Raw genomic sequence first — 21,751 nt, forward strand, 5'->3', positions numbered from 1 at the left:
CTGCGGCCTGCATCTTTCCTGTTTACAAATGCATGCTGAACGCTCCGACAGGACCGTCGTAAACCTTTAACAGCTCTTGTCTTTATCGCTGTAAGAGATCTCATATATCTCTCGATACAGCTTCTAACCTCATCAGTCTCAAATACTGTCATTCGTACTATATCCGGGTACGGGTGGATCATCGCAGTCATCTATGCCTTGATAGGAATTGCTGATGTTCTACCACAAGCCAGATGTTCTGTAAAGATGTGTACGCCTGATCAAGATTTGAATGGCTGTATCCAGTGTAACTCACATGAAAAATCCTGTAGTTTATTTTACTATTTATTATAGTAAACTGTAGTAAATTGTGATATAGTGTAGTATAGTGATTATTACTACATTTTGTTAATGCATAGTATTTATAACATTTATTTTATATTATTTACTACAGTAAATAGTTAAAATGTAGTAAATACTGTAGTATACTTTAATTTTTACTATAAGGTTTAAAACATTACAATATCTAGGAATACGTAAGTATACTACAATGTTTTCTATGTAGGACAATTAGAAAAAACAGAATCTAGAAAATACAAAAAAAGTGTATTAAAATTTGCAATAAAGTATTAGAGCAGCTAAATTACCCAAAATTGTACAAACACCTTTGCATGACATCACTATATGTGGGCGGAGCCTCAAGGCACCAGACCTGTCTGGTTTTCTGCATGCTGACTCCACCAATCTTGTGAGGCTTCAACATTGCAGGGGAAACTGTGACTTCACCAATGTCATTATCTATGTTCTGGGAACAGCTAACGGCAGGACACAATGGTTGATATGGAAACTGTCTGTTAAGGTTAGGCTCAGATAGGCGGTTGCTTATTTTGGGATGTTGTCCATTGGTGTGGTGTAAGAAGGAATCATTTTATATATTGATTTATAAGGAACGGGTGTGATGATTCACTCTTTAATATTAAGAATATACGCAACAGGTTATGAAAAAGTATGCGTTTATGGTAAATGAATATGAGACATATGTTTTGTTTGGGCACATGTATATGTTACACGACACATAATTGCAAAGATATAAAATAAATATTTTGGGATTGTGACTGTGTGATAAACTGTTCTGCATGTGTTTTGTGTTAGAAAGCTTTATTGCTTTGCCACATTTATTAGAGATGGGCTGTATGATTAGTTTTCTGTTAGTTATAGTACCATAAATAAGAACTACCTGAATTTGTTAGCGTGTATTAATTTCTGAATGTTTTATTTCACAGAGGACCGATGAGGAAGCCGTGCTGGATAGGGGTGGGACTCGATCCATGCTCAACACAAATTTTGAGAAAGAGGAGCTAGAAGGTAAACCTTTTTAGCTACAGATATCAAACATTAGCCTCTTTCACACAGTAATTCTGGTAAATTACCATGAATTTACCAGAATTAATTTACCAGTAAATACAAAAATGTGCTGTTCACACACGCAGTGGCGTTCCGTTATTTTACCAGTAAGTCATCATTCACACATCAGTATCAAAATACCGGTAAATTCGTTGAGAAAGCGGAAGTACCTGTAGCACGCGGCGAGCTCAGTGTTGTATTTGTAAACAATCCACGTCGTTCATAACCACGGTCCGTATTTTGTTGTTTTCACGTCTGTGGTAAACAGTCGCGAAGTTGCTCATGACCAAACAACATTGAATGAGACGACGTCAAACCGAAAATGCGTTTTTAACAACACTAATGTTTGCACGTTAGGCTTTACAGAGGGCGTGCTAAGGACGTCGGCAATTCGGCGGTAAGCTGTTTTAAACAACTTTGGTGAAGAAATGTGGACGTAAACTTCAGGTGTGCTCAACTTTACAGCAGCATGTGTGTGGAAACGTCCGTAAACAGTGCCGGGGTAAACGCGTCATCTGTATTAAAACGCTATGATTGGCCCGAAGCTGTCAGCACGGTCTGACGTCGTCCGTTCTAAATGCCGGTAATCCTATGATTTTCGTTCACACACAGCGCTTACCGGTAAATTACTGGTAATCTTACAACCTGTCTTACTGGTAAATTGGGAGCACTGATTTACCGGAAAGGTTCTGTTCACACATGACATGTTAACGGCAATTTACCAGTAAATTACCAGTAAAGACTGTATGTGTGAAAGGGACTATTGACTGATTAAAGCTGCAATCTGTAACTTTTGCCTCTCTATCGCCATCTCTGTTTGTTACATTAAATTGCAGTTGTTTGCAGAGTAATTTTCTGACAAGACAAAAGTACATCCTAAAAGTCATGTGTCCGAAAAAAGTAATCTGAACAAGTAATATACGGCATCTGCCACGTTTTTTTGGACTAAATGAAAACATAAACATTTTAACATAAATCACGTTGTTGATGTCCCACCTGTTCAGAGGATAAAGCCTTCTTTTCAGATGTTGAAAAGGCCTGCTGATATTAACTCATGTTTTAGCACAAACTCTGTTGCATTCCTACCCAGTCTCAGAAAATTATGTACCTATAGTCACAAAATTTTTTGATTCTTTTTTGTGATACTGTCACGAATTTCCGCGTATTTTCGTGATCGTATCAAGAATTTCTGTTTATGTGTCATTTTCATGTATTGGTTACTCAACTGATTTTCAAACCATTTTCGCTTCGGTTTAGGGTTAGATTTGGTATTTGTGTTTGGATGTCACTTTAAGTATTGGTTTATACTATTTTTTCAGATTTATTTTTTATATTTTCTAAATTTTAAACCATTGTCGCCTGTCGAGTTGGGTTTGGGTAAGGATGTAATTTTATGTAAATCTAAGGCTGGGTACACACCAAAAGATTTTTTACATCTTATAAGATTTTAAAAATGTGATGGACCACAAACTTGAGGATAAAAAATCCTAGATTTATCCGTTTTGCTCCTATAGTGTGTGGTGTGCCATTATGTGTTAAAGACAGCACACCACACACAAACAGATTTTTAATCAGAGTCTCGACTGTGAACACAGGAAATCCCACAAAATCTCGCAAGACTTCAAAACCAGCATGGCGGACGATATGCAGGAAGACATTTCAATTATAGTGCTTGGAATAATTTTTACAAGACACATTGTATAAACATTCGTGCTGTTGCCACAAATCAACAAGCTGATCCTCCATCTCTACTGTCCACATTAACTTCACTTTGGCCGTTTCTCAATCCGAAGGCTGTAGCCTGCGGAGGTCGCATATGCAGGCTGCATACGTCATGAAACCTGGTTTATTCAAGTTAACTGAGCACTACATTCACAAGTCATAAGTTTATTAAAACAATATACGATGAACAATGAATAATAGCCAATTTTATATATTCTGAAATAAGACAGTCTTGATGACGTATATACAGCCTGGAAATGCGACCTACGGATTGAGAAGCGGCCTTTGTGCTGCACCATGACTGCTTCCGTCTTTCATCATCTCGCTTTCTGATTGGATATGGTTTCGTTTCACGTGATAATCTCAATAGCGTGCTCGCGTTTGTCCTCGGGATTCCCCACACACATCAGGATTTCTGATCGTAATATTCAACATGTTGAATATTTACGATTCGCGATCGGCGCGGCTCCGACGTTCTTCCGAGCAGGTTCGGACACTCTTAACACACCTCACATGAAGGGACAATCTGATAAGATAATCTGTGAAACCTTCGCGATACTCGGGACATAGCTAGGATTGTCGGAAGGGGGGAAATCGGCCCAAAATCAACCCGCTTATCTTTTGGTGTGTACCCGGCTTAACCCTAAACCGAAGCGAAAATGGTAAGACATTAGGACAAAACAGTTAAGTAACCAATACGTGACAATGACACATAAAACAGAAATTTGTGATACAATCATGAAAAACCGCGGAAATTTGTGACAGTATCACAAAAAAGAATCAAAAAATTACGTGACTCCCTGCAGTTTGAGCTTTCATTAGTCCCTTTCACACATACAGTCTTTACGGGTAATTTACTGGAAAATCGCAGTTAACAGGTCATGGGTGAACAGAACCTTTCTGGTAAATCAGTGCTGCCAATTTACCAGTAAGAGGTTGTAAGATTACCAGTAATTTAGCATTAAGCGCTATGTATGAACAAAAATATAGATTACGGCCATTTAGAACGGACGACGTCAGACCGCGCTTACAGCTTCAGGCCAACTATAATGTTTTGATAAAGATGACGCGTTTACGGACGTTTCCACACACACGCTGCTTAAAAGTCGAGCACACTTGAAGTTAACGTGCACATTTCTTCACCAAAGTTGTTTGAAACAGCTTACCATCTATTTGCCGAATTGCCGACGTCCTTAGCACACCCTCTGTGAAGCCTAATGTGCAAACAGTACTGTTATTTAAAGGGATACTCCACTTTTTTTGAAAATATACTCATTTCCAGCTCCCTTAGAGTAAAACATTTGATTTTTATCGTTTTGGAATCCATTCAGCTGATCGCCGGGTCTGGTGCTAGCACTTTTAGCATAGCTTAGCACAATCCATTGAATCTGATTAGACCATTAGCATTGCACCTAAAAAATACAGTTTTGATATTTTTCCTATTTAAAACTTTACTCTTTTGTAGTTCCATCGTGTACTAAGACAGACAGAACATTAAAAGTTGTGATTTTCTAAGGAGATATGGCTAGGAACTATACTCTCATTCTGGCATAATAATCAAGGAACTTTGCTGCTGTAACATGGCTGCAGCAGGTGCAATGATATCACGCACTGCCCCAAAATAGTCCCCTTGGCAACTTTCAATGGCAGGGGACTTTTTTTTGCAGTCCGTAATATCATTGTAAGATGATCATATCATTGTTTTAGGTGACGGAACGTCACTGCGTGTGTGAACAGCACATTTTTGTATTAACTGGTAATTTCATTCTAGTAAATTCATGGTAATTTAACAGAATTATTGTGTGAAAGAGGCTATTGTCAAAACAACAGATGATTCCCCATGATTTTTTTATGTATTTACTCAACTGATTTTTGTTCATAACTGAAAAAGTTACGGATTGCAGCTTTAAAGACTGGGTAAAGTCATTTCCGACAATTGTTTCTTAACACATTATAAATGTTAGAAATGTATTTCAGAGTTTTTTCTCATTTCTAAGTTCAAGATTATTTGGGGCGGGGTTAAAAGGATGGCTTGAGCATGGCATGCACTTAACACAATCAGGAGCATCAATTCAGGTTGTAGCTGTATTTTTCAAAGTTGAAAGAGATGGTAGCTTTTCTGCGAGTGGGCGTGGTTTCAGCTTGAACTACGGACACGCCCCCCAGTTTGAGAGCAAAGAATTATGCACATTTTCAAAGATTATGATAGCTTGTTTATTTACTTGCAATTTTTTCATAATTAAAATTTGGCTGGGTTGTTATTTTTTTCTGTGTTTCTTAGAAACTATTTATGGAAGAGCAATGACCTTTTATTCAGTATAGAGCTATACTTTTCACAGGAGACCTGGGTCTGGGTCATGTTCCCACAGTTCTTTGTTCTTTAACCTTTCCGTAATTTTTGGTTCCTAATATATTCCTAATATTTATTTTCTTATATACAGTTGGGCAGACTAGCTAGCAAATGTACAGTATGTGTTGCATGTTAAAGCTAAACTTATCCAGTAAATACAGTAAAATCTATCCAGTAAAATCTTTTCTTATCAATCTTTTCTTATCAATATTATACACCTTTAAGAGTAAAGGTTCCTAAAAGGTTCTTTGTCGGGCTGTATGGTTCCAAAAATAACTTTTAACATCCACATGACTTTATGTTGCACAAACATTTTGTTGAAAAAAAGGTTCTTAAGGGTGTTTTCACATATACACTGTTTAGGTCGGCCCAAATGACGTGTCGCTCCGAGTACAGTTCGTTTGGGTCAGTGTGAACACAACAGCCGCACTCGGGTGCGCACTAAACGGCCGCTCCGAGACCGCTCTAAACAGGTGGTCTCGGAGCGGCTGTCGCCGAACTCTGAGGCGACCCACCTGTGGTGTGAACACTGCTGGACCTCGGGCCGAACCAAATACAGGAAGTTCTCCACATGTTTGAGCCACTGGGCTTACGTTGTGACGTGAGCCGGGTGTTATATTGTGAGTTAACAACAAACAAGCCAATCCTTGTCCGTTGCAGAGATTCGCTGTCTCCTTTACATTTGAGCTGATGATTTTATAAATGCATAGCTGTCTTCCACACACAGATAGTGACATTACGGGCTTTTTAGCAAATGGCTCCGTGAGAAAGGCTTTAATAGAACAGCTACGCAATTTCGCGTTAAAGCAAAGAAACTTCGCAAAGACGTGCATCGTTTATCTCCACATCTTGATAGCTGCGCTCTCCCTGTCAGGCTGGTTGTCGTGGAAACGTGGGGGTGGTCATGAGACGGTAAGAGCTGTCAAAGACCAATGACAGCGCTGACCGTTGTCACGTGGTGTACGGTGCGGTATTTCGAGTACAGTAAAAAAATAATATGTGAACACGGACCGCACTAACTGAAAAATGATATAATGCATTTTGGTGCGCTCCGAAAGGTAAGATAGAGAAAGAAAGAAATGTTTATTTTAAGAAGCTTTGTCTGAATGGTTCTTTGGGGAACCAAAATCGATCTTCCATGACCATTTTTGACCAAAACATCTTTATTTGAAAGTGTGTACTGTTTTGTATAAATCCATTGTTTGACATGAGCTGTTGTCCTGAGGAAATATGAAATGTCTGATTTCGTTCCAGCTTTCCAACACACAGACACAGAGAAAGTGAGAGTGTCTGTCCCCGAAGAACCTCTTTGTTTCTAAAATGTATCCTTACCTAACCCCCATGAGGTCTCTAAACTGCAAGTAAATGTGCTGTATTGTATTGTTTAGAGAAAAAAACACAGAGACTGTGACTCAGCTTTGTGTAAAGAAAAATCATTATTAAAATCTGATTTCTCTTTTTTAATTAGTATAAAAGCAATTTTGAAAAAAATATAATTGTCCCTAACAGGTCACCGTACCCTTTACATCGGGGTGCATGTCCCTCTGGGTAGAAGATCACACAGACGGCATCGTCACCATGGACACCGCCACAGGAAGAGGTCACGGGAGAGGGACTCAGGCACAGAAGATGGCAGAGAATCACCATCATACAGTAAGAACTTCATCAGACCCAAAAGCTACATGACGACAACATGTATAAATGTGTAATAGAGGAAACAGACACGTACCTGTCTCTGTCCAGCGGATACGCCGTCTCAGCGTGTGCAGTTTTTGTTGGGGATGGAGGATGATGAGGAGCACATCCCTCATGCTCTCTTCACTGAGCTGGATGAGATCTGTCTGAAAGAGGGAGAAGATGCAGAATGGAAAGAGACAGCCAGGTACAAACACACATCCACACGAGCAGACACTGCCATATAAATAAATGATGTTAATGTTAAATAAAAGTGTTTTAAATCAATATATCCAGTGTGCTCATGCTTTCTTGGTTTGGAAGAGATTTACTTCTGTCCATGAATGCAATGTTAGACACTGGATTGTGGTACAGCATTCAATTGAAAACACAAAAGTGAATTAAATTGACCATTTATTTGTCTCTTTCTTTCTCACAACTACTCTTTCTGTTTAATTCATTCCCCACCAGCCATTTTTCGAAAAGTTGCCCGCCAGCATTTTTTGCGATCCAGGCTCTAATTGGTTAACGCGGCGCGGAAATCCGCCAAAGTTCAGACATTTTTAACTTGCGCGTTTCCCGCGGCAACACTCAATTTGCGCGGAATGCGGTATCCGCACCATGCCTTCCGCGCATACCACTCCGCAGGATGCCTATAAGAGTCTTTGCATTGACATAACATGTAAATCACTCGCGCTTGCCGCCTCTACTGCGTCTGGTGTGAACGCCCAGTCACAACTTCAATAAAATGTATAACTGCATGCAAAAGCCCCTAAATGTCACCTCCTTAATAAATAAGTTAATGATATTAACTGAATGTTCTCGGCACGTATTATACATTCATCAAATTCCTTCGCTTCAAATCTGCTTAATCCCGGCCATTCAGAAATACCACTTTGTGGGCAAAATCTGCTAAATGCCACGTCGATTTTACAGCAAAGTCCTTTAAGTGCACAAAAGATGAACTTAATGAAAGACAGCATGAGAAAAGACCATGGATCACATTGAAACTTGGGTCCCTTGGGAGTACTTGGACCTAAATACCACCCAAATGTGTTTTTTGCCAAAAAGCTTGCATGCACTTAGAGGGTTTTGCACTGAAAGACATTTAAATTGGTTAAATATCAATGAAATGACTAAAGTGATGTTTATAAAAATATGGCATCACAATAACTGAATATTTCCATTGCCATTAAAGTGAAATTACTGAACCTAAATAAGAAACTGATAAAAAATGCTCTTTTAAAAAAAAATTAACATGTCAGATGCACTTTTTGGGTTTTCGTAAATTATAAAACTCTTGGGTTTTGTGAATAATTTAAAGGCAGGGTGCATGCTCTCTGAAAGGAAATGTTGATATTTGAAATCACCTAAACAAACACGCCCCTACCCCAATAGAATCTGGACCTTCTTTTGATAGACTCGCCGCAACTGATGAAATGTGTTTTGGTACTTTTTCAAAAATAACGCTCCCCGCCTTTAATTTAAAATCCATCAACTTATTTACATCTGAGTTGTATTGTAAGTCACATTTATCATTCTTCCCAACAGAAATATCATTCTCACTGCTGCCAGTTTTCTTCTTTCCCCTTGTCTCTGTAGATGGCTAAAATTTGAGGAGGATGTGGAGGATGGAGGAGAGAGGTGGAGCAAACCGTATGTTGCCACACTTTCCCTGCACAGTTTGTTTGAACTGCGGAGCTGCATCCTCAATGGAATAGTCATGCTGGACATGAGAGCCAACTCACTGGAGGAGATCGCTGGTACAGATCTTCTGAAGTTTACTTTTTAGCCTTCAAAATATAACGTAAATGTGCATTATTTGTGTTTTTGTAGATATGGTTCTGGACCAGCACGAGACCGCGGGTGTTCTGGGTGAGGAGGTACGGAAGAAGATTCGAAACGCCCTTCTTAAACAACACCACCATCAGAACCAGAAGAAACTGGCCAATCGGATCCCCATCGTACGTTCCTTTGCAGATATCGGCAAGAAGCAGTCTGAACCTCATTCTATGGATAAGAATGGTACTGCTCCATGTACTCCACCAGCAGCTGTTGTCTACATTTACCATCTATCTTGTCATCCATTTGTTGGTTTTTCTCTGTCCCAGTTGTAATCACAGGCCATCCGACTCTCAAGCCCCCTTCTCAAGACCTCTGGTCTAGGTTCAGATGTGGCATGAGAGATAGACAGGTGCTCTTATGTCCAGCCTGGTCCCTCCACTGTCCCAAATGTGTGTCAGATCCTCAGAAACCCCACCTGTGTCTTTCTGCCCTTCCTGCCAAAGACAACCCTCAATCCCGACCCAAAAAAACTCCCATCAGTTTCAGCAAGAGACTCAGCCCACCTTATGGTTACCACAGCATCCCCACCTTCAACCCCGAGGAGGAGCCACCATCAGGCATTAGAATGCAGATTAGCTATTAGTAAACTGTAGTCTAACCCATAGATATGCAATACCTACTGTACAGTAACTAGATTGTTTAACCCATAGATGTTGATTACCTTAATGCTGAAACACAAATAGTATTCACAGTTCACAGAGGAGTAGATATTAGAGGACTAGGAATTGTAGTCTAATAGTTTCTTTGCTGCTTCCAGATGCGGTTTATAAATGAATTTTAATAAATTTTGTAACCTCATAAAGCCACTTATGGAGGACCAGGCCTGCAAGGATTATAAATAAATGAATACAAAAGTAAATGTACAAAGAAGTATATAAAACAAACATAAATAGATGAATACAAAAACAAATATGCAGAGAAATATAAAAAACACACATTAATAAGTATTACTACTTTTCTGCATATTTGTTTTTGTATTTATTTATTTATTTATGTTTGTTTTATATTTTTCTTTTATTTAACATTCAATAAACATAATACAAAAACATTTGTTTTATATATTTCTTTGTACATTTGTTTTTGTTTTTTATTTTTATTTGTCATTTTTGCAGACTTGGTCCTCCATACACACTTTTAGCTTGCTAAATTTCTACGCACACCCCTGCGATACTGTTATTTTCGGTTTGTCATCCACCTGAAAAGGTCACGCTTTGATGTATCGTTCATCTGTTTGTCACACGCCTTCACATGATACAAATTGGTGCATCAGGGCTCACCAAACTTGAACTTCGGAACGCAGCAAGCACGAAACGTTTTGCACAAGCTGGCGTATTCGCATGTCTATGAATGGATGTAAATGGAACAAAAAGTGCAGTGTGTCCGCACCTTAATTCTATAACTCCATTAACTCTGTTTCATTTTACAGGTCATTGCTTATTCAAGCTTATTGCTTATTAGTTCCTTATCTTCTTTATTTAAAATGTCTTATGTATCATTCCTGTTATTAATAAGGAATTGCTACACCCTTATATGTCTACTTTTACACTGTATCTAGGTCAGATGGTTTCCCCTCAGGCTCAGCCCGCCACTACAGAGGGACGTGGGGATGGCAGTCGTGAGAACAGCGCTGTCGATTTTAGCAAGGTATAAATTACATTTTATACTCCACAACTTCATAAGCTCTGAGTATAGTCTGTTTTTTTTACTGTGTACACGTACAAGTCAAATAAACAATACTTTGCAAGGCTGTGCATTCGTCCGTTCGCGTTCATTCACATAGACATAAAAACTATAGACTATACAACAAAGACTATACTCTGGACTTAAAGGGATAGTTTACCCACAAATGAAAATTCTGTCATAATTTTCTCATTCTCATGTTGTTCTAAACCTGAATTAATTTCTTTTTCTAAAGAAAACAAAAGACGATTTTTCATAAATGATGGTAAGCAGACACCTGATTGTAACCATTGACTTCCATAGTAGGAAAAACAAACACGATGGAATTCAATGGGTACCGTGTACTGTGTACTTACCATCATTTATCAAAATATCTTCTTCATCATTTATTACAATACTTTCATTATATTTGTTTTCCTACTATGGAGGTCAATTGTTATAATTAGCTGTGTTCTTACCATAATTTTTGAAAATATCTTCTTTTGTGTTCATCAAAAAAAAAAAAAATTCATACAGGTTTAGAACAACATGAGAATGAGTAAATGATGACAGATTTTTCATTTTTGGATAAACTATCCCTTTAAGTCTCTATTACAGTGTTATAATTATGTACTTACATGTACATGTATTTTCTATAGGGTTAGGGTTGGGTTTAGGGGTTGGTGCATGTAATTATGCATAATTCACTGTTATTACTATAATAATTACATATAATGTGTAAAAACAAAGACACCGTAAAATAAAGTGTTGCCAGTGTGCTTTTAACTCATTCACCGCCAGACATTTTTTGTGAAGTTTCACAAAATGCCTTCCAGGAAAATGTTCTTCTAAAATATATAAACATACACATATATCAAATAAAAGAACAGACCCTCTGCTTTCAAACAAACAATAAACAAACGAACAAAACTGGAAAATGTGGGTCTTTTTCTTTAAAAATACGATTTTTTTGGGCAAAAAGCTAAAATAATTTCATTTTTTGTGAAGGATTTTGTTAGAGATCAGATTCAGAACTATTATCAAAACATACACAGAGTTTAAAATTAGTAAATAACGTTTTTGCTTCAATTTTTTCATAAATTGCCATCTAGTGGATAATCGCGGTATTGCAGATTAAAGCAACACTAAAAAATTGATGGGGAACACATTTTTTTAATGCAAATTTTTCTCTTAAAGAGTAACTAAACCCTAAACCAACTTTTTAAAGTTAATGATCTGTAAGAATGGGGCTTTATTAGTGCTGTTCATTGATTTTAGTAAGTTTTTTGACATTTGGATATAAAGTGTTCCAATACTACAATATATGGTGTAAAAACGTCTGAGTGCTGCCCTCTTCAGGTTGAACGGTGGCTACTGCAGTTGAATTTTCCTATTGGATGTTGGGTCCAAAAAATATGTTGTGACTAACCAGGTTCAAGCTCACTACACCCTTGTTACGATCTCACCACACACTTGGTACGAGCTTAGTTCGTCCCCTCTATCTCCGTTGGGATCTGCCCACTTTTCTTGCATTTTTCAAATGTTGCCAGTGGGTGGAGTCAGGCTCTGACCAGGGGTTTAGTTACTCTTTAATTAACGAGATAACTCTGGGTTGGGGAAAGGGTTAAGGATCATTGTATTTGTGCATGCAGATAGACCTTCATTTCATGAAAAAGATCCCACCAGGGGCTGAAGCTTCTAATATCCTGGTGGGCGAATTGGAGTTTCTGGAGAAACCTGTTGTGGCTTTCATCCGTCTGTCTCCAGCCGTGCTGCTCAACGGCCTGGCTGAAGTTCCTATCACCACCAGGCAAGAGCAGAGAGTCGACATATTTTGCAGATTATTGTCCATCGGGATTTACCTAATGGTCCTATGTGTTTATGCAGGTTTCTTTTCATCCTCATGGGGCCAATGGGCAAAGGGCCTCAGTACCACGAGATTGGTCGTTCCATAGCCACACTCATGACAGATGAGGTCAGTGCCTCGAGTGACACCATCATCATGTTGTAGAAAATGTGTGAACAGACTTGTGAGTGTACCTGAACATCTTCCCTTCAGGTATTCCATGACGTAGCTTATAAAGCGAAGGATCGCACTGACCTCGTGGCAGGAATCGATGAGTTTTTGGACCAGGTGACTGTGCTGCCCCCAGGCGAGTGGGATCCCACCATAAGGATAGAACCTCCCAAAAATGTTCCCTCTCAGGTGATGCATTAATTCTATGTAAATCTCATGCTGGATTACGAAGTACACATTTCTATTTGTTTAGATGAATAAAAATGATGATGTTGTGTCTTCATCTTGCAGGAGAAGCGGAAGGTTCCTCCTCTGGCTAATGGAGGGGCAGATCTGGGGGAAGCTGAGGAGCATGGAGGTCATGGAGGACCAGAGTTACAACGCACAGGGATGTGAGTGATCGTGTGTGTGTATGTGTGATACTTCATTTAAACTCAGTGTACTCCTAAACATACATGCATTGCAAGAAGAATTGTCTGTTCTCCAAATAGAGAGGCAGAAATTGCAAATATACATTTTGATGCTTGCATACACAAATAGACATTCATATAATGCATGCACACAACAAGATATTACTATAAAGCAAGAATTTTTACTGATACAGAGTTTGTTTTGATCTTCAGGCTTTTTGGTGGCTTTTTTATGGACATTAAGCGTAAGGCTCCACACTACCTGTCAGATTACACAGACGCCATCAGCCTTCAGTGTTTGGCCTCTTTCCTCTTTCTGTACTGCGCCTGTATGTCACCTGTCATCACCTTTGGAGGACTGCTGGGAGAAGCTACGGAGGGACGCATAGTAAGAAGACACCAGTACATTACTAAAGAAACTTTGATAGATAAGATAAGAAGATAAGAAACTCATATATATATACACTGTACCCTTTCTCTTTTAGAGTGCAATAGAGTCTCTGTTTGGAGCTTCAATGACAGGTATTGCATACTCCTTGTTTGCTGGGCAGCCCCTCACTATCCTGGGAAGCACGGGGCCGGTCTTGGTTTTCGAGAAAATCCTCTTCAAATTCTGCAAGTAAGGTTTTTATCACCTAGTTAATGCTAAATGCAATTTGCACGAGGTTTACTTTTTCTTAAAGCCACAATTCATAACAAACCTAATTGAAGATTGTACTATGTATGTCATGTGCCTGGTTTTACTTTTTAAGTTTTTCTGTGTTCTCAGAGATTACGGCTTGTCCTACCTCTCTTTACGTGTGTGTATCGGACTGTGGACAGCTTTTTTCTGTCTGCTGCTGGTGGCCACAGACGCCAGCTCACTGGTGTGTTACATCACAAGATTTACAGAGGAAGCCTTTGCTTCCCTCATCTGCATCATCTTTATCTACGAGGCTCTGGAGAAACTCATCCATCTGGGAGAGACTTATCCTATCAACATGCACGGTGACCTTAACCAGCTTACACAGTACTCGTAAGTATTGCCACACGCAGTGTTTTATAAACGAGGAGATCCCCAAATTAAAGTTTGTCTCCAAAATTGTAAAAAGTCTCTTCTTGTTGTCACATTCATACTATCAGCAGTAAACATACACTTGCAATGCTTTAACCCTTTTACTGTCACCGTTCCTCCTGAGGAACACCTGACTTTACTTCAATATTTTGGATGTAAATGTTTATCGAATCGTGACAAACTATATATCTTTGGAAAGGTATAAGCCTCTAGAATACAGATATTTTCAGTGTTTTATAAAATAAATTATGTAGGGAGAGTAATTGATTCATTTATGAAGAGAGTGTGCCTCAAAACATTTATTTTCTGCTAAATGTCACTGTCCCACCAGCAGGATGACTACATTTACTTCAATGTTTGCATATGAATTCTTATCTAATCATGACAAACTGTATATTGTTTGAAAGCTCCAAGAGTGTAGATTTAACTCAATAGGGTGGGGTGACGCTTAATATGGTTAATATGCTCTGTGTGTTTTGCAGGTGTGTGTGCACAATGCCCGAAGATCCCAGTAATGCAACACAGCGTTACTGGAAGGATAAAAACATCACTGCTTCTGAGATCGACTGGTCAGGCCTAGATGTCAAGGTGAGACAACATTTGACAAATGTGGTATAGGTATTCTTTGCATAAGGATAATACATATATTTTGTACACTAAGGGGCGGTTTCCCGGACAGGGATTAGCTTAATCCAGGACTAGGTCTTAGTTTAATTAGGAAAAATACCTAGTTTTAACAAATATGCCTTACTAAAAACATTACCTGTGTGCATTTTGAGGCAAAACAAAGGGCCCTGATGTATTTTAAGATATGTCAGTGCAAGTTGTTTTCAGTTTGGACAGCTCTTAAAAATGTTTTAGTCTAGGACTAGTCTAATCCCTGTCCGGGAAACCGCCCCTACATGCTACTTTCTTTAGTAAAAAGTGTGCTATTTTGTACATTCCCACAGATTCCCACAGAATTTGACATTTCTTCGGCTCAGATATGGGTTATTACATTTTTTAGAGTCAGAGATAAAGTAAATCCTAGGCTGGTTTACCTCAGCTGACCCGTTTTTATTTTTTGCCTTATATTTAAGCTCCAGCACACACACACACACACACACACACACACACACACACACACACACACACACACAGTAAATACAACACGTCTATTCCACTAACTCTTTCCCCGCTAGCATTTTTTAAAAAGGTTGCCAGCCAGCGCCATCATTTTTTATAATTTTCATTTTTTTATGAGGATTAAAACATGCACAGAGTTTTACTGATGCACAGTTTTACATGAGTTAAATGATTTTTTGCTGCTTAGGCATGTTTGTCTGTGTTGTTCAGCAGGGGCAGATGTAGTTTTGAATATGTTATTTTATGTTTCAGGGCTGCATAGATAACAGAGGTGAATTTGTTGGGAGCGCATGTGGTCATCATGGTCCGTACGTCCCTGATGTTTTGTTCTGGTCTGTCATTCTCTTCTTCTCCACGGTTGCCATGTCCTCTTTCCTCAAAGAATTCAAAACAAGCCGCTACTTCCCCACCAAGGCAAGAAGCTGTGTTTATGTTTGGCATTAGATAAAGTGATACTGATTTACAATCGAAAAATGCTGGATTGTTTTAAGCCATGGTTGGGTCACATATAAACATCTTGTTTTTGGGGCAGTCGTAGCCTAGTTGTTAGAGAGTCGAGAATTGCTGGTTTGAAATCATACATTGGCAAATACGTCACTTTTACTTTACTTCTAGATTCATTTAACCAAACAGTTGGGTTTGTCCATATTTTATATGTACTATAATGTAAAATATTTCATAAAATATTCTATTAATAAAATGTACAATATTATAACATATTAGATATTATAGTAATCATTATTATATTTTAAATGTAATTATACAAAATGCAATCCAGTATAGTGTAATAAAATGAAATGCTTTAAAAATAAAGTACTTTGTGTACTGTAAATTGCATTGCAGTACAGTTTTAAGTTATAGAGTAACTTGCTTTGTGTATACAATGCATTACAGTACAATGCTGTAAATCAAAATACAGTAACTTGCTAGCAACTGTTCTGACAGTAACTTACTAAAAAACAATACAGGGAAATTGTTAACAGTGCAACCATGTGTTGAAACAAGCCAGCATTTTAAAGTGTACCTTTCTGTCTGTTTGTGAGATTTTTACATGGAATGCAAATGTTGACGGCTTATAATTGTATCCTATAGGCAGGCCCAGACAGAATTTATAGACTTTTTAAAATAGAATAAAGTATGTAATATATAAACAGAGAAAGTGAAAATTGTATGTAAATCTGCAGAATTTTTCTCCCGAGCTCTACGGTGAAAATCATGTGAAGCCCTGACTATTACCACAGCATTTTGGGGTTTTGAAAATGCAAACTTCTAAAAATGGATTTCAAACAAAGGGCAACTTTCCGATCTCTATCGTAAAGCCACCACGGAAGTGACTTTAACTGCAATTCATCAACTGGCCGCTGGAGGCTGGCTCAAAATGGAGTCAATCCCCATAGACACCCATGTTAAAGTGCCCAACTTTATAGCAGAAAATGATGTTTACAGCCTGGTACAAAAAGTTATTTTGGTCTATATAGCTAATTTTGCCCTTCATGACAACTGTGTTGTAACTCATCCGTTTAAATTATAAAAATTATATAAGCCTTAAAGTTCTGCATAATTAAGGGCGTGGTCACTTGAGTGACGGGTGAACTGTCACTGCTGTCACTACCATCAAGCAAGGCAGGCGTGGTTTCAGCAACCAGCCACCTCAGCTTTACTCACGTCCTGCCTCTTTACACCTTTTCGGGTATTCGTGAGTGATGTGTGGTGACGCAATGCCAAAATGGCGACAGTACACCTCTCCAACTATTGGCTTCAAAAAATCTCTTTACAAACCTATGGGTGACGTCATTGAGACCACATCCATATTTTTTACAGTTTATGGTTCCAAAGTGCAAGTTGAAAACGTTGATGTCATGTGCATGTGAATTTTGTTCTCAGGCATTGTGTGACATCGCCAACTACTGGCCTGGCATGCATAGTACAGCATTTTAGGCATGCAAGGAAAACATTTGAGATGGTCCTCACTGCAGAACATGAGATCCAGGGGGCGGGGTTGCAGCCCGCAATTAGTTGCATCCTGTGGTAACCAACGTTTGCTCTTATCAGTTTAAGTGTACGTTTGATTAATAATATAGTCAAGAATGAATCATAATTTATTAAGTAATGATCACAGTTAGTGTAAGGGGAGGTAAGGGATACGTTCCAGACAGTGATATCACTGAAGGGATATATTTTCGACCCGCAAGGCTGTACATTATCACACTTATTACACATAAAAACACAAATTTATTTGATATCTTTTATTAGCACATTAAAAAAACGTAAACCATGTTAAGGAAACCTGTTTCCTAATGCCTGTAAGCAAAGACGCGTTAAAACAAATTCAAAGTCCCTACAAGATAAACATTCAAATTATTAATTTTTAAATAACTTGCCATATATATGTTAATAATTCTGCATATTAATACTGTATACATTCATAGGTATTATACTGCATGTGGTATGTGGTAAGATTACTCGTAGTGCCCGAAATGTTTTACTTCAAAACATAGCAAAAACACTTACATTTCATCTTAAAGTCACTACTTTTTTTGTAGTCATAAGTAAAGTTGTTTTTTCTGTCAAAAGAATAACTTAATATAGTTAAGACTCAATGGGGAAATGGTAACGCAACAACACGTGTATGACGTGTCTTGTGGTAAAACTGCCGACCAATCAGAATGCAGTGGGAAGAGATCCAGCTCCGCCCCTGGATCTGAATCCAACCCCGCCCCCTGGATGTCGTGTTCTGCAGTGAGGCGCTACTGAAACATTTCAGTTTTTAGTAATGGTCGACTGATATGTTTTTTTTTTATCGCTGATTAAGAAAGCTGTATGGCGGATTGGCCAGTATGAAGCCGATATAACACACATGTTATTACATACAGTAAATAAGAGACAAATTGGTGAAACTAAAAAAAAAACATTTGTTAATTCTAACATTTATAAGTATACCCTTTTGAAGTACTTAAAAAACATATTTACAAAACATAATTAATCTGACATCTCACGGTACTGTTCAAATAAGTGTGTTAAACTTGTATGGTGTGACACAACACAACGTCATGTTAAATAGTGATTGGTTATTTTACCATCTGTTGTAAAATAGAAATTTACTGGATGATTTATGCTGATAATAAAAAATCCAAATATCTGCCGATATATATGCGATATATTGTCCTATCAGCTGTCACTTGTTTTTAATACATTGTTTTTGTGTACCTTAAAATATGTTACTGTATGTTTCATCCACAGGTGAGAGCGATCATCAGTGATTTTGCTGTTTTTCTCACTATCTTGACCATGGTTTTGATCGACTACTGCCTGGGAATCCCCTCCCCCAAACTACAGGTTCCTAAAGAGTTCAAAGTAAGTCTGAGAATGTTATTAAAAACATACACTGTATTCTTTTCATGTGTACATTTTTACATAAATAAATGTACATATATACGTCCAGTGTGTGTAGATACTGATCACATGATCTCTTACAGCCAACCAGAGATGACCGTGGCTGGTTCATAAGCCCTCTGGGGCCAAACCCATGGTGGACCACTCTTATATCTTTCATCCCAGCTCTCCTGTGTACCATTCTCATCTTCATGGACCAACAGATCACTGCAGTTATCATTAACAGGAAGGAACACAAACTGAAGGTACGTGGCCAGATATTATTATAATATGTGGTCTGCACGGATGTCTTCTTAATACTCTGTGAATGTGTGCATCCACAGAAAGGTTGTGGGTATCATCTGGACCTCTTTGTGGTGGGCGTGATGTTGGGCGTGTGCTCTCTGATGGGCCTGCCATGGTTTGTGGCTGCGACGGTCCTGTCGATCTCTCACGTCAACAGCCTGAAGCTGGAGTCTGAATGCTCCGCCCCTGGAGAACAGCCAAAGTTCTTGGGCATCAGGGAGCAGCGGTTCACCGGTCTCATGATATTCGTGCTCATGGGCTGTTCTGTGTTCATGACCTCCGTACTAAAGGTGATCTTTGGTTTATGGAGACCAGAGTCTTAGACCAAAAGTCTGTCTTTTTCTTCTGCAGAGTTGAGCTTCTTATTTATAAAGTGTTCCTGATGTGTTCAGGGTCGTAACTAACGTATATTTAGTACAGGGGCACTTCAGGAGCTTATTTGGGGATCTGTATCTTATACTTGCTAGCAATAAAATCTTTCTGTGGCATTTAATCCCTGTTGCTGTTTATTGATTTTGTGTCCTCAGCACATCCCGATGCCTGTGTTGTATGGAGTTTTTCTCTACATGGGGGCGTCGTCTCTCAGGGGTATACAGGTACTGCATGTTGTGATCATTGTAATATACCTGTCATTTACAAAATACATCTGTCACTTAATCTGTTCATTTATTTAACCATATTCTGCAACTGAATGGTAGCATAGGGTATACATTAGATTATTAAACTCAGACTAAATTGACCTTTTTGTATTTTCTTTAAATGTGTGTTGTATGTATTATAAAGTTTTGCTTTGTGTTCCTCTTTCAGTTTTTTGATCGTCTGAGGCTGTTCGGGATGCCAGCGAAACATCAGCCAGATTTTATCTATCTCAGACATGTCCCGCTGAGAAAGGTCCACCTGTTTACCATCATGCAACTCAGCTGCCTGGTGCTTCTCTGGGTCATTAAAACCTCCAAAGCCGCCATCGTCTTTCCTATGATGGTAAGATGTGGTTGTGATCTCATTAGAATTTGAACGTATTATACGATTTAGCTTATTTGTATGAATTTGTTAGATTATTGAAACGGTAATGATACCGCACCCCTAACCCTTCCCAAAACCCAACGTCACAGGGACCACCTTGTAAAATACTGTATTTTACAACATCATTGCATTCTTATGTGACATTTGTGTTATCCCACACAGGTCTTAGCGCTGGTTTTCATCCGTAAGCTGTTGGATTTTATCTTCTCTAAGCGAGAGCTCAGTTGGCTTGATGACCTCATGCCCGAGAGCAAGAAGAAAAAATTGGAAGATGCTCAGCAAGAGGTACCAACCCCCCCCCCCCCCCACGTGCTATTGGCTGGCAGTGGCAAATATCTGCAGACAGTATTTTTGAGGGCAGTTTAACCAAATCATGCCTTCTCTTGCTTTAGGAAAATGAGTGTGTTTTGGAGGAGGAGGAAGGAATTGTTCAAGTCCCTCTTGAGGGGCATTACAAGTAAGTGAGTGATACAATTTTTATACAATGTTAAAGGAAAACACCACCGTTTTTCAATATTTTTCTATGTTCTTACATCAACTTAGATAAATTAATGCATACCTATCTTATTCAATGCATGCACTTAATCTTTGTACAGCGCGTTGTGAGTGTCTTAGCATTTAGCCTAGCCCCATTCATTCCTTAGGATCCAAAGAGGATGAATACACTTCCATGTTTTCCCTTTTTAAAGCCTGTTACATGAGTAGCAACACGAGCAAATATGGTGGCACAAAATAAAACGATTTTTAAGCGGATAAAAATGAGAACTATATTGTATGGCGGAAGAGCACTTAGTTTGCGGCACTTCCAGCTCATTTTGTTTTGTGCCACCATACTTACTCGTGTAACTACTCATGTAACAGTCTTTAAATAGGGAAAACATGGAAGTGTTTGGTGGCTTCTAAATTTATCTTTGTTTGGATCCTAAGGAATGAATGGAGCTAGGCTAAATGCTAACACATCCACAGCGCTCTGTACAAAGATTAAATGCACGCATTGAATAAAGATAGGTATGTATTAATTTGTCTAAGTTGAGGTAAGAACATAGTAAAATATTGAAAAACGTGGTGTTTTCCTTTAATATAGCAACATTTCAAGTATATGTTCACTCTTAAAATTAGTTTTTTCATAGAAGAACCATACCACAAAATTGCATTCACCAGATTAACCAGAAATGTTGATGTGTTTGTGTTTAAGGGATGATCCATCCACTATCAACCTTTCAGACGAAATGACAAAGACATCTTTTGGAAATGTGTGGAAAAGCCTCACCACAGACAGCACCAAAAAAGATCAAAGCTCAAAAAGGTTTGGATTCCCTTCAGTAATTTCCCTTCACATTATTTTAGCCACACACCTGTAAATATAATATAGAAATACACCACACATTACACAGTATTTTTATGTCACCATGCACATTTTGATTTTTTGGATGCAGTTATAAAAATAAGTTGGCAACTTTTTTTAAATGTTCCAGGTTTAATGCAAATTACAGTATGCTTTATCAACATGCCATTAATAAAAACATACAAGGTCACTCTGCAAAGTTTAAATCATGTTCTATAGTTTCTAAAAGTTCAATTGTAATTATTTTAAGCTTGTATTCAACCTGGAACATTGCTTTATGCCTTACCCACGCCTAAGTGTGCAATGATGGCACGTTTTTATCCTTTGGGGCATTGAACTAAAACATACTGAGTAGGAGTTTGATCCTATTTCATGAGATCCCCTCTCCAGTCAAATCCTCAAACATGTTGTTTACTTTCAAATGAAAGTTTAAATATCAGGCTCACATCATGACTGAATCTTTCAT

The 21,751-nt window shown here is 38.4% G+C and overlaps 1 protein-coding gene across 5 annotated transcripts in view; it reads left to right on the plus strand.

Moving 5' to 3' along the window:
• Window positions 1–21,751, plus strand: part of slc4a10a (solute carrier family 4 member 10a) — a 51,911-nt gene that overhangs the window by 26,420 nt on the left and 3,740 nt on the right. For 4 of the 5 annotated variants that reach the window (XM_055183895.2, XM_055183894.2, XM_055183896.2 and 1 more), the window contains 23 exons: window positions 1,263–1,344; window positions 6,965–7,108; window positions 7,199–7,337; window positions 8,732–8,892; window positions 8,966–9,154; window positions 10,530–10,618; window positions 12,286–12,443; window positions 12,521–12,608; window positions 12,693–12,839; window positions 12,942–13,042; window positions 13,274–13,448; window positions 13,546–13,679; window positions 13,830–14,075; window positions 14,597–14,702; window positions 15,492–15,653; window positions 18,480–18,593; window positions 18,716–18,877; window positions 18,956–19,207; window positions 19,445–19,513; window positions 19,725–19,898; window positions 20,103–20,225; window positions 20,333–20,397; window positions 21,136–21,246. In XM_055183895.2, the coding sequence (XP_055039870.2) occupies window positions 1,263–1,344; window positions 6,965–7,108; window positions 7,199–7,337; window positions 8,732–8,892; window positions 8,966–9,154; window positions 10,530–10,618; window positions 12,286–12,443; window positions 12,521–12,608; window positions 12,693–12,839; window positions 12,942–13,042; window positions 13,274–13,448; window positions 13,546–13,679; window positions 13,830–14,075; window positions 14,597–14,702; window positions 15,492–15,653; window positions 18,480–18,593; window positions 18,716–18,877; window positions 18,956–19,207; window positions 19,445–19,513; window positions 19,725–19,898; window positions 20,103–20,225; window positions 20,333–20,397; window positions 21,136–21,246 (3,191 nt within the window). Of the gene's footprint in view, window positions 1–1,262; window positions 1,345–6,964; window positions 7,109–7,198; window positions 7,338–8,731; window positions 8,893–8,965; window positions 9,155–9,240; window positions 9,532–10,529; window positions 10,619–12,285; window positions 12,444–12,520; window positions 12,609–12,692; window positions 12,840–12,941; window positions 13,043–13,273; window positions 13,449–13,545; window positions 13,680–13,829; window positions 14,076–14,596; window positions 14,703–15,491; window positions 15,654–18,479; window positions 18,594–18,715; window positions 18,878–18,955; window positions 19,208–19,444; window positions 19,514–19,724; window positions 19,899–20,102; window positions 20,226–20,332; window positions 20,398–21,135; window positions 21,247–21,751 lie in introns of all 5 variants that reach the window. The other variant, XM_055183898.2, reaches the window with a different exon arrangement.

Source organism: Misgurnus anguillicaudatus, chromosome 14 (genome assembly GCF_027580225.2).
Source record: "Misgurnus anguillicaudatus chromosome 14, ASM2758022v2, whole genome shotgun sequence".
NCBI lineage: Eukaryota > Metazoa > Chordata > Actinopteri > Cypriniformes > Cobitidae > Misgurnus > Misgurnus anguillicaudatus.